This window comes from Rattus norvegicus, chromosome 10, assembly GCF_021556685.1.
Source record: "Rattus norvegicus strain SHRSP/BbbUtx chromosome 10, alternate assembly SHRSP_T2T, whole genome shotgun sequence".
NCBI lineage: Eukaryota > Metazoa > Chordata > Mammalia > Rodentia > Muridae > Rattus > Rattus norvegicus.
In genome coordinates, this window is record NC_141543.1 from 68,757,705 (window position 1) to 68,774,753 (window position 17,049).

Sequence of the window (17,049 nt, forward strand, 5' to 3'; positions counted from 1 at the left end):
GCAGGAATGGCCATCCAGAGAGAAGATAGGAATTGGACCCGGAAGTATAGGTATCTCCACAAAGTGGAGCTAGAGACAGCACAGCAGGAGGGTGAATCGTGTGACAATGAAAATCTCTTTTTCTGTGCCCACCTCAAAATGCTGCTCCTCCAGGATGCCAGCAAGCTTCCCTCATCACCACAAGCTGCAGGGTTCCCCACACAGATGCCCTAGTATAACAGCACCCAGAGTGATCGGGAGATAAGAGGCCCAGTGAGAGCAACCAACCAACAGAACTAAGCTGTGGGTTCTAATCCCAGGTCACTGTGTGACCATGAATGAATTACTTAACCACTCTGGACCCCCAGAGCGTCCATCTCTTGAGATGATGACACGAACTCCACTGGATTGATGAGGCGCTGAGAGATGACTGCTGTGATATGCTTGCCCATACAGCAAGCAGGAGGCAGTGGTAGCAGCTGAGAGATGACTGCTGTGATATGCTTGCCCATACAGCAAGCAGGAGGCAGTGGTAGCTGCTACCAATCCCAGCTGCTGGCCCTAGACCACAATAGGAAGTGGGTGCCCATTCTGGCTCTTGTATAGCTTTTAGATAACCTTGGAAAACCACATCCCATCTTGGGCCTCAGTTTCCTCATATACGGCATGAGGGTTATATTGTCTTTCCTGTCAGTACAAGCAGACACACAGCATTGAACCTACTGAAAAGCTGGATACTACAGGGGGGTGAGTCTGGAATCAGAAGCTTCTAGAATTAGACCTCAGGGCTCTGTGGCCCTGCCAACTTCTAAGAGGCATATCTGGACCACTGCTCTGTCAGTGTGGTGATCAGACTCAGGCCCAGGGGCAACCACACTCTCTAACACACGGGGCCCCTTCGCTCCCTCAGACTCTGGGATAATAGGGGTCTGCAGAGCCAGGCCCTCACTAATCCCCTATTAAAACTTGAAAGGGGCCAGAGAACCTCCAGAATAAACTCATTAATTTTTATGGGATAATAAATGGATCCCATTAAATTCTCATTCTTCCTATGCTGGGCCAGCTTAACCTTTAGAACCTAGAGGAGTGGACTCCCTGCCCATGACATCCTCCAGGCTCTCCTGGGCCCCCATGTTGTCATGCTCTCTCCTCCAAACTGAGAATTGCTTCTACCCTATGACGGGAGAATCCTTCTGAGCTTGTCCCAGAATCAGAGGGTCTTAGGCCTTCTGTCTCTGAAACATGAGTCCTGGTCATGGCTGGGGCCTGCCTATACTGGGCTTTAAAGTGACAACCCCACCTTTGTAGAAAATGGGGTTGGGGCTGGCAGGTGGAAGCTGTGTCTATCAGGAGAGTCCCCTCCTAGAACTCAGTGTCTTCCCTTCATAGCTACAGAGACAGTTCACATGACAGTGAAACCCTTTTGGAATTAGAACCCAAGGCCTTGTGGTCCAGAAAGATCTAGTGGTGTGATGGTGCTGAGAGGAAGTGCTGAGGCCACTCTACTGTTTGGGACAGCAAACCCTCTTGGAAGAGACGCTGCATAGAGACTCCAGCTTCACTGCCCACCAGCCTTGTGGTCCTAGGCCTCAGTTTACCTATCTGTAAGACCATAGACTTAGCTAGCAACAGGTGGAAGGGGCTCCACCCCGAACCAGACCTGCCAGGTGCGGTACAAGTGGGCCTCATCTGTAGTATCCCCACCCCTCTGGACTTTATGGGGGCGGGGTGGCTGTGAAAACATAGCAGGGAACTACCCGGCTGGGGCTGTGGGGTGGGACTTCTATTCCTAAGAGGGGCCAGGAGGCGGAGCGGGAGAGAATCCACTGGGGAGGCATCCTGAATGGCTCATTAGTGCCGATGAAAGCCTTTTTTCATTTCGTCTAAATACTTTAAACAGGGCTCCCTCCGATGTCTATTTGCATAGCTTAAGAGCTAATGTGGGGGGAGGGCCCAGGCTGCAGTGCCCAGGGCTAGGGGTTGCAGGGAAGCTCTTTCGCTGTAGGTGACTGAGGAAGCCGGAGGAGGGTATTTTCCGGACCCAGAAGGTTAGGCTAGCAGCCCCAGCCCCTTGGAGCTCTGCAGGGGGCGGCGGGACTTCTTCCCGGTGCCCAGGCCACCAGTGTGGAGCATAGAAGTGGGTCTGGTTGTACCCACAGCTTTGTCCCCAGGGACGAACAATGCTTGGAGGTGACTGCCCTCTTTGTGGGTGACGCGGAACTATGCTTTCTTTGTGGATGGCATGCCTCACGGCCATACACCTCGTCATCCAACAGGGACTGTGGTTTTCCAGAGAGGAGAGACCTCACTTATCTAAATCCTTTCTATCCTAGTGGACAGTCTCCCTGTTACCTCTCTCTCTCTGCCCCCAGGACATCGGTATCTAGAGCATTCAGAGGAGACCACTCTTCCTTCCTTTTCTCCCCCCTCCTCCTCCTCATCTTCTTCTTCTTCCCCTTCTTCCTCCTCCTGCTCCTCCTCCTCCTTCATCACCTTCTTTTGTTTTGTTTTTCGAGACCAGGTTCCTTGTGTATCCCTGACTGTCCTGGAACTAGTTCTGTAGACCTGGCTGGCCTCTAACTCACAGAGAACCTTTTGCCTCTTGGCATGAGTGCTAGGATTTAAGGTGTGAATTACCACTTCCCAGTCTCTTCTCTTCTTTCTTTCTTTCTTTCTTTCTTTCTTTCTTTCTTTCTTTCTTCCTTTCTTTCTCTTCTACCTTTCTTTCTTTCTTTTTGAGACCAGTCTCACCATGCAGTGCCAACTGTCCTGGAGCCTGTAGACCAGGCTAGCCTGAAACTCACAGAGATCTGCTTGCCTCTGCCTCCCTGGTGCTGGGATTAAAGGTGTCTAAAAACCTGTCCCCAAGCAGAGCTGACACCGGAGCAGGTCTGTGTGCCTATACTCTAGCACTATTGAGTAGAGTTGGGTCCCAGGCTCAGACGTGCTCTGAGACTGGAGTAAGGGCTCTCTTGGTTCCAGACAAGACACCTTCCCAAGGGCCAGGATCACTTCCAACCTGCATAGACCTTGAATGGATCGATTCATTTCTGTTCACTGTGCCTTCCTCAGAGGACTACTGGGAGCTCCATTCCTCCCTGCCAAGGTCCGTGAGGAATGGAATGGCTAGGCGCCATTCTTTGTTTCCAATCCTCACACAGCCATTTTGAAAGCTGTAAAGACCAGGACTATTCTCTCAGCCTTCTCAGAGCCGACAAAATTCTGTATGAACTGAAAGTGGAACCAGCATCCGCTGACATTTTCTTGGCAGTTAAGGATCTAGGGAGTCTAGTAGACCACAAGCAGAATGTGCGTCATCTCTCTTCAGTGACGTGGTTAAATGAATGAACGTAATCAATGGTGAGCCAGCTAGTCTCAGATGGACCCTCGGCTCCAGCACTGGGCAAGTCTTTGCCTTGCCTGGCCGTAGGTTTTATGTAACACATGAAAAGGATTCCTCCGTCACCAAGTTGCTGTGTCAGTTAAATAATGCAAGCTTGCTGGAGTGCAGTCTTGGCACTTGGTGGTGAGGCAAGAGGATCCATGAGCTAATGGCCACCCATGACCATGTGACAAGTACAAGTCCAGCCTGAGCTACATGAGCCCCTGTTTCACAAACAACTGAAGAAGCAAAGCAAGGCATCAACAAAAATGCCTAGCCCTTGGAAAGGTTAATGCAGGAGAACTGAAAGCTTAAGGCCATCTTAGGCTATATAGCAAGATTTAATCATAACAATAGTAATGATAATAATAATAGAAGTATGTCTCCTTCTACTGGCCCCTGTATCACACTCTGCCCTTGAGTCAGCCCCTGAATATTAAATGTAGCTAGGCAAAGAGAAGCCCCTGACCTCTTCACCACGATCCTTGGGACCCCAGTGACATGTTACAGACCCTCAGGCCTCCAACCCTCAACTAGGGTATCTGGAGATTCCTCCTGCAGACATGGTTTATCTCCCAGAGATTATCTTACCCTCGCTGACAGTGGGTGGCTCCCGCAGGGAACAAGTGGCGGCCGATTTGGGAATCAATTTGCTCGTTTGATATGCTATCTCGATCTCATTTAACCAAGTGCTCGGTCCCCCTAGATAACACAATCAGCTCAATCGACAGTGACGGGAGGTGCCCATTAGCTCCACTCCATTGCCCAGCACCCACCTGACTGCTGGCAGGAGAACTGTGCCAGCTATGGTCACTACCTGAGGCAGAGGCTCTCTCTCTCTCTCTCTCTCTCTCTCTCTCTCCCTTCCTCCCTCCCTCCCTCCCCTCCCCCTCCCCCTCTTCCCCTCCCCTTCTCCTTCTCTCCCTCCCCTCCCCCACCCTCTCCCAAGAGTCTCACAGGTGCCCATCCTGAGAGCCACAGGACACACCTCTTGATAGGAACCCCTGGAAAGTGGACCTGGAACAATACAGAGTTCCAGGGGCTCTCGTGTGTCATGATAAGAATAGTCACTGCTTACCTGGCAAAGACAGAATGACATCTGGAGGGTGTGCCTGGAGGGAGAGAAAGTAGCCTTGTCCTGGCATGTCACAGGTACTACCTCAACACCCCTCCCCCTTGAGCACCATGCCACTGATTTAGATGAAAGACACCCAGCCCTGTCAGAGCATCTGCTCCGGGGGATGTGAGCCCGGCTGGGTATCTCGACTGGACACTAATATCAGTGCTTGGCACAAATGCCAGGACACAGATGGGCTACTTTAGCGGGCATCTCAGGATGTAGCAATTGGTCCAGGTTTTCAAGGCTTTGAATTGCTTGGATCTCATGACCCAGAAGAATGGAGAGACCTCCAACCTAAACCTGCCTTTCCCACCCTGAGTTTCTCCCTCCTCCCATTTGTCTGACACATCAGAGCTGCGATGGTCTCCTGAACAGAATGTAGCCCATCTGCCACTTCCTCCTGCCTGCCAATCCATGCGGTGGGTGTGAGCCCGTGGAAAGACAGCCCCACCAGCAGACGTGTAGTGGAACCAACCTCCTTGCAAACTCTGCTAGCTCGCCCCAGGTGGACTTTCTTTCTAGCTCCTCACAGCAGCCATTTTGAGGGCTGTAGAGATGAGGAATAACACCCCCGCCCCCAAGCCTTCTGAGAGTTGACGAGATTCTGTATGAACTGAACATGGAACCAGAATCTACTGACCTTTTCTTGGCAGTTAAGGATCTAGGGAGTCTAGGAGACCACAAGCAGAGTGGGCGTCATCTCTTCGGTGATGTGGTTAAATGAGTGAACATGATAAATAGCAGAGCAATCTATACTGCGGACCAGAGACGGGAAGAAAGCTGCATTTTCTGTAGCCTGATTGGTTGGCAATGGCTGCCCTGGATAACTTCAGGATTCTCAAGCCTCATGTGACTTTAGCAAGAAATTATCAAAATTGATCAGGGGCATATGCCATGAACAGACAGGTGGCATCCTGTTCTATCCCTGTCTAAGACCCTGTGTGATATCTAAGAAAGCTAAAAGAAGAGGCCATGGCCGTGCGTGGGTGTATTCCTATTTCCCCACTCAGGAGGCTGAGGACTGTGGGTTTCAGGCCAGTCTGAAGTCTATGGAGTGAGACTGTGTCTCAGGATAAAAGAAAGGGGGAGTTAAGGAGACATGTCAAGTGGGAAAAGAAAAGAAGACCGAAGCTCCACTTTACAGACAAGAAAACCAAGGTTTAAAGGACATAGGCCCTTTGACCAGACCACATAGCCCCAGAGAAATGGACCTGAATGAGTCTGAAACCATATCTGCTTCAGAACTGGGGCCGCCCTGACTTTACTGCCCTAGAAAGACCACAAAACTCAGGTGACCTATGCCTTTCATCCCAGCGAGTACCAGGGAGGCAGAGGCAGGTGGATCTCTGTGAGAAGGAGGGCAGCCTGAGCTACAGAGCAAAGTCCAGGACAGCCAGAGCGACATAGGGAATCCCTGTTTTTAAAAAAAAAAAATCATGAAAGGGGAGGAGAGAAATCATTTCTGGAGAAGACGGAGAACTGGAATTTCATGGGGACTGAGCAAAGAAGCCAAGCATTAGAAAAATCTAAAATAAAATTCCAAATATGTAATATGTTTCCTAAAACTAATGACCAGCAGTCTCACCGGGGACAGGGCATGAATTTGAGTGTCATTTCAGTAGAAAAGGCGCTGCTGTGAGAGACTTTACTCTTGCTAAAATCCCTGTCTCTCCCACCTACACAGGGTGTCAGACTCTGAACAGGGCACTTCCTTCTTATTTCCTTTCTTTTTTTCTTTTCTCTTGAAAAAGAGTCTCTCTATGTAGTTCTGGCTATCCTACTCATTATGTAGATCAGGCTTGCCCCAAACCCTTTGCCTCCTGCATGCTGGATCCAAAGGTGCTTCTGGTTTTTCTTTTCTTCTTCCCTTCTCTTCTCTTCTCTCCTCTCCTCTCCTCTCCTCTCCTCTCCTCTCCTCTCCTCTCCTCTCCTCTCCTCTCCTCTCCTCTTCCCTTCTCTCCTCTCCTCTCCTCTCCTCTCCTCTCCTCTCCTCTCCTCTCCTCTCCTCTCCTCTCCTCTTCCCTTCCCTTCTCTTCTCTTCTCTTCTCTTCTCTCCTCTCCTCTCCTCTTCTCTTCTCTCCTCTCCTCTCCTCTTCCCTTCTCTTCTCTTCTCTCCTCTCCTCTCCTCTCCCCTTCTTTTCTCTTCTCTTCTCTTCTCTCCTCTCCTCTTCCCTTCTCTTCTCTTCTCTTCTCTTCTCTCCTCTCCTCTCCTCTTCTCTTCTCTTCTCTTCTTTTCCTTTTCTTTAGAAACAGGGCCCCATGTATCACTGGCCTCAAAGTCACTATATAGTTGAAGCTGACCTTGAATTTCTGATCTTCCTGCTGGGGTTACAGGTTCTTAGTTTATACAGTGCTGGAATCCAGCACTGTATAAACTTGTTGGGCAATGCTTGTTGGGCAAGCATTCTACAAGCTGAGTTACAGCCCCAGCCCTTGCACTTGCTTTTTGTGACCCATCTCCTCATTAGTAAAATAAGGCCTTTGAGGTACATTAGAAATAGCAAATATGTATTTGTCGTGTCATGGCCTCCTAACGTTCTGTGTTGAGAAGGGTTCTGAAGCTGAATCTGGAAACAGCAGGAAACAGTGCAATGATCGATTTGTAATGTCTGTCTTGGTTGCTGGAGGAGAAAGGATAGCTCATGTGCCATCTTTGAAGTATGTGATGTCACCTTGCTTCCAGCTCTAAAATTTTATAGCTCCATGATTCTCAACAATGAGCACACTCTCCAAGGCTCTCTGTCAAAAGCAAGATGGATCTCATCCTGCCTGTGCTGGGTGGGATGCCGTTCACTGTGGCGTAGCAGGAAAGCCTCTGATCATTCATTATTATTTCAGGACTCTCCTCAGAGGCTCCAATCACGGGGGAAGGTCAAGCCACGGGCATCAGGGAGATGGATGGGGAGCTGACCGCAGCCCCTACACCTGAGCAGTCAGACCGAGGCGTCCACTTCGTCACCACAGCCCCTACCCTCAAGCTACTCAACCACCACCCACTTCTGGAGGAATTTCTTCAAGAGGGGCTAGAAGGGAGAGAGGAAGCTCCGAGGCCGGCACTGCCCTTCCAGCCAGACTCACCTACACCCTTTACTCCAAGCCCCCTTCCCCGCCTCACCAACCAGGACAACCGCCCTGTCTTTACCAGTCCGACGCCAGCTGTAGCTGCGGCACCCACGCAGCCCCACTCCAGAAAGAAACCCTGGAACCCAGAGTCAGAGCCCCCGGAGCTTTACATCACATCTCCCCTCCCTCCAGGGCCGAGTATGGCAGTGCCCACACTGCACCCAGAGGACAGACCCAGCACTACACCCCCCAGCCAAGCATGGACTCCAACCCAGGAGGGTCCTGGAGACATGGGCAGACCTTGGGTTCCAGAGATCATGTCTAAGACCACAGGGCTTGGTATCGAGGGGACCATTGCCACCTCCACAGCTTCAGGGGATGACGAAGAGACCACCACCACCACCATCATTACCACCGTCACCACAATTCAGCCACCAGGTCAGCTACCTGCTGGCTGGCAGGGCTGACAGTGAGGGTGGAGGGCACACCACGTTCCCTAAATGCCTCTGTTTCTAACCCTACACGCACCTGCCCGACCTTTTGCCACCAAGGGTCAGCCCATATAAAGCACGGGGATTGGAATCAGACAACCCCAATTCAAGTTCTGATTCTTCCCATTGTAACACAGCCCTAGGGGTTTTAGTCAGCCTCTCTCAAAGTAGTGATCAGAAACCTTACCCTGTGGCTGGAGAGATGGCTTAGCAGTTAAGAATACTTAACTACTCTTGCAGAGAACCTGGATTCCTAGCCCCCACATGGCCACTAACAACCATCTAACTCTAGTTCCAACGGATCTGATGCCCTCTTCTGGTCTCAGTGGGCACCAGGCACAGAGGTAGTGCACATCCATGCAGGCAAAAAAATCATCACACACACACACACACACACACACACACACACACACACAGAGAGAGAGAGAGAGAGAGAGAGAGAGAGAGAGAGAGAGAGAGAGAGCTGCTCTCATCTATAGCTGAATCTACATCTACCCCACCAGAGCTGGTCCTAGCCTCATGTCTCCTCCTGACTCCCAGGCCCCTGTAGCTGGAATTTCTCAGGCCCGGAGGGCTCTCTGGATTCCCCTGCGGTCCCCAGCGTCCCCTCTGATGTTGGCCTGGACTGTCTCTACTACATCTCTGTCTACCCTGGATATGGAGTCGAGATCAAGGTGAGTGCTCGCCATCTGTCAAGAGGAAAATTATCCTTTCCCAGAAAGGTGGCTACACGAGGAGAGGTGGAGGTGCTTAGGGTACCAGTTGGGGGTTGGGGGTGCCTGGGGCTTGGGAGACAGAGCAGAAAGCACGGTTGGAATTGCCTTGTGCACCACCAGCGATGGCTGGGAGGGCTCCAGGGAAGAGCTAGTGTGCCCAGCCTCTTCCTCGGGGCTTGATAGATGGAGTAGGAGAGAGTTTGAAGAGGAGTTCAGTCATGGGCGACTGGACGGGTGTGGGTTCTGCATCTGAAACTGTGTGGGAGTGGAGACGACACAGATCGCCTGTGAAGAAGCCTATGAGGTGGCACCTCAGACACCTACCTGTTCCTCTCCTCACTCCTTCCCCAAACGCATCCTCTCCTGTAGGGAGTACTGGGTCCTGGGATGCAGAGGGGCAGGAAGATTGACAGGGACACACATGGTCAAATCTGTCCCTGTCTCCCGGGCAGCTTGCCTTTCCCTTTGGATGCAGAAGCTGCCAAGAGCCCCAGACCTGAGCCTCATCCTTACTGATGTTTTCAGCCTCCGCAAACTTACAGCCTTCCTTCTGTTGCCCCAAACCTGCTTCTCATCCCATTGTGTCCAGGTCAGAAACCTGGAAGAAGGCCACCATGACACAGTGTGGATCGTTCCCCTGAGCAGCACGGGCTCCTCCTGGTCCTTTTCTCTTAGTCCAACCATCTCACCCACAAACTCTGTCACTGCGACTGCCCCAAAACTCTCATACTCCCCTGCTTCTCTTCCTCCATCACCCCAACCACTGTGTGGTTCCTCTGGCACCCGCTCATCCCTCCTGGTGATTTAGGAGCCACTACCCACGCTCCTGTTATCCTCGCTTGTCCACACAGCAGTCACTTTTCTAAGATGAGAATGTAGTACTCCTGCCTCCCACCCTGCCCCAGAATCTGGGTGGTCCTGGGCTCACCTCTGCAACTTCTTGCCTCGTGACCAGCTCCCTCTTTGTTTTGAGCGGCTTGCAAGTGATTAAATAGACTACAGTTTCTTTCTCCACGTCCCCAGCTGCACGCAGCAGTCCCTCTGCCTGGATGAACCAGGGCCCAGTAACCCTGGGGCATTCTCACCTGGTCCTCAAAGTCTTGAGCCATCCTCTACCACCTTAGCCCTTGCCGTCCTCCTTACTTCTGGCTGTCCGCTTTCCTGGACACAATGTATGGTGCTGGAGGGTCTTGTAGCACAGGGATCAAGATGGGCATGGAGGGAAAACCATGACTTTTGACCAGTGCCTTAAAGACTGTTCCCAGTGGAAAGCAAAGCATTTCACCTATACAAGGGAAGCAGGCAGGGAAGCAGGAAGCCTGGAGGGCATCACCGAGCTCCCTGCTCACCAGCTCTGAGCCTGACTCCCACTTGGTCCCAGCTCAGACAGGCGCTGGACCTGGGCAAGCAGCCATCTGCACGTGTCTTTAAAGGGCACCTCCAGCTCGCCCCTCTGGGGCAGTCAGCTTCGGGTCTCACAACCAGGTAGGGAGGTAGGGGCTCTCCTACCCATGTTGGACTCCCCTCTTTCTTCTGCAACTTCTTATTCCTGTTTTACCAAGCTCCAGGTCCCTCATTCTAGGCTGCCTGGAAGGGCAATTAGGAACAACCACCCCCCTCTCAAGCCATTAGCACTCAGCACCGCTTAATTAAGGTAATTAATGTAAAATCATCACCAAACGAGAGGTGGCACCGGCTGTGGCTCGCAGGGTGGAAGGTGCCAGCTGCAGGTGTGAGGAAAGAGATGGGGGGGTGCCAGGCTGGATACCCCACTGCAAACCTGGACTGGCTTTACCTGTCCCTCAACTCTACCACCCCAACTAAAATCTTACACAGGCTAGGTCCAGCCCCCGTCCTCCCACCCGGGTGTTCAAGATAACGGGGCAAGATGTATTGACGGCTCTGCTTGCCCCTACTCTGGCTCTAGTTGAAGTCCAAGCCCTACCCTGGGTGCCCACCCCTCAGGCAGCTCTGGGTCTGGCACAGCCACACTTTTACATCAGAAAGCAAAAGCGGTTACCAGGCAACCCTGAGACGAAAGCCACAGCCCTGGACTGCCATCAGGAAACGTGGCATGTGCTGGCCCACCCCCCTCCTCATCTTCATAGAAGCAGAGCCCTTGAGGACTCCGTGGTCTGACACAGAATCTGAGGTTGGGGGTCGGGATGGGGACACAGAGTGACCACAGTCAGCTCTCTGCCTACTTTAGGGAAAGAGCAAAAAATGGAACAACAGGATATCAGGTTGAGGCTATTTCTGGCTGCCTCCCCCAGACCTACTTCTCCTGGACTCACCGCAAGGCCACCTACTATCTATAGAATTACTGATACAATAGACCAATATACCCATTACATAGCTGAGGAAACTGAGGCCTAGGCAAGGAAAGGGGTCTGCCCAAGATCATTCAGTTAATCATCGACTAATGGTCTCTGATTAACAGGTTTGCTTCACAAACAGAATTTGAGCACCATGTACCAGGTTGTGCGGAGCACTGAGGACCCAAATGCCTCTGTTCAAGGAGGATGGAAATTATAAGCAGTGACCAAAAGATGCTCAGTGCAGGTGGGATTGGGGCATGGAAAGGCCGTGGGATTCCAACCTGGAAGAGCCTTCTAGAGGTCAGCATGCCCATTCTGAAGCCTGTGGGATGACAGGCCAACAGCTGCTGCCTGGTCTTGGAAGGAGCAGCTCTGACAGACTTGTCCTGCCCATGGTGGCTTCCCAGGATGATTTGAGAAGGCAGTGTAGTGTAGGAGGCAGGGACGAGGATCAGCAATGGGACTCACCTGTGGGTAACCCCAGTGTGGACCTCTAGTTCGCCGGGATCACCAGGGCATGTGGGAACTGTGGGAACTGAAGTTGGGCAAGGGAGATGTGAAGAGCCAGGGAGAGGATTGTACTGAGGCCACAAATCACACTCCGGAGCAGGCCGGCCAGGTTCCAGACTGAAGCAGTTCTTAACCCGCCCCTGACTCCGGCCTGCCTTTTGTTATCTTGTTTGTGCAGCCTGGGAATACCAAAATCTCTGAAAGCCTCACTCTCCAAGTTTGGGCCACCACAAACCTCCATAATCTGTTCCCTCCAGGCCTGCCCACTTCTCCGTGATGATGCTTTCCGTGCCCTCCGAGGGTCTGAGCCAGGAGGAGGCCAGGTCCGGCACTCCATGGTGCAAGGAGTCTGGCTTGCTTCCACTGAGCATTGGGCACTGGGCTCTTTCCTGAAAGAACCAAAGAGACTCCTCAGGACAGAGGACATGAGCCCTGTGACTCCGCATGGGTCCTCTGCCCTCCCTGGGTAGCCAGTCTCTCATGAGGACTCCAGGCCTTTCTAAACCTGATAATTGTCTCTCACTACATTTGCCATTTTAAGAGCCTCGATGCCAGCCTCCTTCTTGGCTTGGCTGCTGTCTGTACCATCTGGAGCCTGGGCACAGCTGTCCGTGCCCCTGCCCTCACGCCCAGGTGGCCCATTGGCACACAGCTCTCAGGCCAGCTGTCAGTTTGATGGGCAGAACACCCTACCCTGCCGAGCCAGTCAAGACCAGCCCTGATGAGAGCATCGGTAATGTGCGATGGCGTGGGGTGACAGTTCTGAGCAGTTTCTTATTTCCTGCCTCCAGGAGGGCCCATTCAAGGGCTACTGAGAGTAGCTGAAAGGTATGACTCCACGGTTTTAGGTCCTTCATCCTGTCCCTAAACAGACTATACCCCTCCCCACAACACACACACACAGACACACAAGGTCTTATAAACAAGTACTGGATCTTAAGGGACTGGAGTCTATTTCTACCTCCTATAGCCCGGCTCTTAGTGACTAGTTAGCGCTTGACCACCTCTGGACCTCAGCTTCTTCCTCCATAAAGGTTTTAACTACATCAGTCCCCATGACCCACTCCCTCTGATCCAGGACACTCTTTCCTAATGGCCCCTCAGGCCTTGCTTCCTGGTAGCTACAAGCTGGGTCCTCTGCTAGATGTAGGATAGCCAGCATAAGGGTGATGACATACAGGCTCACCCTGGTGTCTGCCGCCATGCAGGGTGTACTTGAGTAAATGAAGGTTTTGGTTTTTTTGTTTGTTTGTTTGTTTGTTTTTTGTTTTTTTTGTTTTTTTTTTTAAAGGTAGCGTCATCTTGATTGCTTTGGAGGGTCATGCCGTTGAAATGTGTGTATGTCAGTCATAGACATGTGACCTGGAGGCTGGCAGAAGGCAGTTTGAGCCCTCGTCCCTTCTGTCCAGGAATAACCAGCCCCTGCTCAGAACGACCATGTTTTCTACTTGAACATCCCCCTGGTCTTCCAGAGGCAGGGCAGTGCCGGACAGCCCAGGTCCTATGGGAATTGTCCTCCGAGCTCTCTCTGCTTCTGTTTCCTGCTGCCTGGCTCCCAGGGCCCCTCCTGCCACTGGATGGGGTGTGGGAAGACAGCCCCCATGAGCAGAGCTGACATTTCAATCTGCCTCCCCGACTCTTCAGAAGCCTGCAAATTACATCAAGACTTCATCTCCCCCCTCTTGTCCAACACCCAGCCCTGTCTGGCCCCTGTCAGCCTGGCCCTCTGACAAGTGACAGATTACATTCCAGCTTCTGCACCAGGCCTGCAGTGGGTCCTCTAAACCCAGAGGAAGGAAGCCATAGCTCTCACTCCTAGGCTAAGCTAAGAGCCAGACCTCCTTTCTGGGCCCAAAGAGGAGGTGCAGATCTCAGCTCTCAATTTCCTAAGCTTTTCAGATTGCCCAGAAAAAGGATGGCTCAGGGGAACTCAAATCCCAACATCTTGAAAAGGCCAGGGCAGGCCAAGCCAAAATCTACCTCCCTGCTAAACCCAGGGCCCAGGAGCCTGACTATAAAGATGTCTAGAAGTCTATTTCTGCAGGTGATGTCCCCAGGAGATTGGGAGGGCAGGGAAGTGCCTTGTACCTCCAGCAAGGCAAGACTTTGCTTCTTAATAGCTGTGTGCCCTTTTCAAAGTTCCTTAGCCTCTCTGGGCCTCTTTCTATTTGGGAAGACTTCTCCACCTTGACCCACTGAAGATGATCTATGAATGGTCATTGCTGCTGCACCCACTCTCTGATCCCAGCAGAGCAAGATCACACTTACAGGGGGTTAGAAGTCAAGCTGGAGCGATGAGAAACTAGGAAGAAACTGCTTCCTTGATTTCAACTCCCCTGCCTACCTCCTACACCCCGCTCTCTGTTCTTCAAGGCACTCTGAGAGACCCACCTGCACCATGCTGATCTGGGAACTGCCAAGCCTTCCGCTCTCCCCTTGAGAATTCCCACTGCCTGCAGTCAGTGCCACTTAAGGCAGAACTGTATGCTGCCTGGCATCTCTCGATAATTACAGATTCCACGTGTGTGAGGCTTGTTTTCCCAACTCTAGCATCACACAATCTCCAAGTTTGAAGGGACCTCATCCAGCCTCCGCCTGCTGGGGATTCCCTGAGGGATGTCCCCAGCAGATGGTCAGGCAGCCGCCACCCAAATGTGCCTGGGCGGGGAGCTCCTGGCACAGGGAGGGTGCTTTTGCCCTTAGCGTCTCTCTTGGAGCCTTCTCTTCAGTTTTTCCTCACTGGCAGGGATGGGAACTTCTCCTGGCAACTGCCCCTCCTCCACCCCTTGTATCCCCAGAACTTATCTCTGGCCTCAGCCAGAGGAGTCCCTCTGTAGTCAGCAGCACTTGTCCCCTTGGACCTGACTGGGCTCGGGTCATGCTTGTCAGCTCACAGGGACATGTTTGTGAGGAACAGGTCTCCAGGGACCCACACACCTTCATTCCACTTCTCTGTGCTAAGGTTGGCTTATGAAGAATTCAAGGCCTCAGTGGGTAGACAAGGAGAAGGTGGTCTGAAGGAAAGCCAGGAGAGGGAGGAATTGAGGGTTTGGTGTGGAAAACAGAGGTGGGAAATGGGGCTGGGCAGGACAAGACGGGGTGGGGCGGGCAGTAGTTCATGCGCAGGAATGAGGGGAACTTTTGTAGCTGCACAACAGGAAACTGAGGCTGGGGGGAGGGACTGGAGCTGATTGTGTGTGAGTGAGGAGTTTGAACCTCGTCCGGAGCAACCTGAAGCCACCAAGGTTTGACCTGGGGCAGAGTAAGTGGGGGATAGGAAGGTCAGGGTGTGTGGAGGCCACTCTCAGAAACAGTAGGCAGGAGGGGGAGGAGGAGGAACCAGCTGGGATACTTAAAGGATAAAATAGGGAAAAGTTTGGTGACTCACTGGGTACCGCTTAACCGTGCAAGTGCTTTAACTCTTGAAGGTGGCGTCTCAGAGCAAGGAGCTACAGACATTAGAGCTCAGAGATTTGTCTCCATTGCTCAAGTACCTCTAAAATTCAGAATATGAGTTCATGGTCTCAGGGGTGGTCTAATGGTCACTCCCTTTCCTTTTCTTTACCTCTCTCTCTTTCTCTCTCTCTCTCTCTCTCTCTCTCTCTCTCTCTCTCTCCCTCTCCCTCTCTCTCTCTCTCTCTCTCTCTCTCTCTGTGTGGGGGGGGCGTGGGAGCTGGGATGGGGGAGGGGGATATTAAACTTAAACCAAGGATGGATGACCTTGGTTACTTAGCAACTTCTGAATCACCTGGTATACCCCCATGTGCTGGAATTGTCCTATACCACCACACACAGTTTATGTAGCTCTCAATAGTAAACCCAAAGCTGCTTGTGTGCTAAGCAAGCAAGCGCCCTATCAACTGAGCTACATTCCCAACCCTGGTTCTGCTCTTCCCAGAAGCCCCTATGTGATGTAGATGCTGCTGGTGTAGGGGCCACAAATTCTTTTTTTTTTTGGTTCTTTTTTTTGGAGCTGGGGACCGAACCCAGGGCCTTGTGCTTCCTAGGCAAGCACTCTACCACTGAGCTAAATCCCCAACCCCCGGGGGCCACAATTTGAATAGCAAAGCTCTGCTGAGTATGGTGGCACACACTGTAATCCCAGCACTCAAGAACCTAAGGCAGGGGCTGGAGAGATGGCTCAGCAGTTAAGAGCACTGACTGCTCTTCCAGAGGTCCTGAGTTCAAATCCCAGCAACCACATGGTGGCTCACAACCATATGTAATGGGGTCTGATGCCCCCTTCTGGTGTGTCTGAAGACAGCTACAGTGTACTCATATATAATAAATAAATCGAGGGGTTGAAGATTTAGCTCAGTGGTAGAGCGCTTGCCTAGCAAGCGCAAGGCCCTGGGTTTGGTCCCCAGCTCCGAAAAAAAAGAAAATAAATCGAGAGAGAGAGAGAGAGAGAGAGAGAGAGAGAGAGAGAGAGAGAGAGAGAGAGAGGCAGGAGAACCACAAACTGGAGACTAGCCTGGGCCACATAATGAGATTCTATTAAAAATAATAATAAATAAATTGAAGTCTAAATACTAGAGCCCCTTATTTCTAGGCTCTCAATCCAGGGCACAGCATCCTTTCCACTCTGGTCAGAATCTGTTGTTGTCTGACCTTTGAAGCCCAGGGACTAGGGGCCTCAGGAACAGGATGGTAGCAAAGGGAACTGTGACAATCAAAAGAAGCAGATATGATGACAGGAGACAAGGGCAAGCTGATGGGGATCTTGTTTGTAGAGCCAGCCCGAGAGTCTGGAGTGGTAGCCCAGTACTAAGTAGACCCACTGGAGAAATACTGGGTGATTTAAACAAGAACCCCGTGATGTGCAGCAGGGACTGAGGCTACTGATGGCTTCAGTTCAGAAAATATTGATGTGAAGGGAGGAGTGGGCTAAGCCCTCCAGTCAGGGAGGCTGTCGAGGAGGTCACTTCGGTGATCTAGGTGAGCAATAATCGTGACAAGCTAGGAAGCGGCAGCCGCGACAAAGGCGACTGAACAGATCTACAGTCCATCTGACAGACCAAGTGACCGATGGGATGCAGGGCCTGAGGGAAGGCGTGGGTGCCCAGGTGCTGAGTAAGATTATTGTCAGCAGCATGGGGATTGGCTGGCTGGGGAAGAGGTGGCTCACAGTGAGGCAGGCTGGGCGTGCAGCACATACCAGGAATGTCCAGGGAAGCTGGGTGCACGGGTCTGGTATTTAGGTCCTGACCAGACCTTCGTGTACCATCAAATCTACAAACGAGAAAACAGAGCTCAGAGAAGGAAACCATAAAACACCGGTTGGGAGTTCCGCTCACAATCTCTGTATGAAGTTGGGGAACATGCTTAGTATCTCTGACCTTTGGGTCCTATCTCATACTTATGAGGAGGCGGGATGGGCTCTTCCTCTGTGAAGTGGCTAGTATGGTGGCGCTAGTGTACAAGAGGCCAGCGTGTGACACTGCTAGAGACACAAGCCAGCAGGGCTCGG

The 17,049-nt window shown here is 51.9% G+C and overlaps 1 protein-coding gene across 6 annotated transcripts in view; it reads left to right on the forward strand.

Annotated features, from left to right (window-relative positions):
* Sez6 (seizure related 6 homolog) overlaps positions 1 to 17,049 on the forward strand; it is a 49,534-nt gene that overhangs the window by 15,499 nt on the left and 16,986 nt on the right. For all 6 annotated transcript variants that reach the window (XM_087569660.1, XM_087569661.1, XM_087569662.1 and 3 more), the window contains 2 exon segments: positions 7,320 to 7,982; positions 8,576 to 8,709. In XM_087569660.1, the coding sequence (XP_087425786.1) occupies positions 7,320 to 7,982; positions 8,576 to 8,709 (797 nt within the window).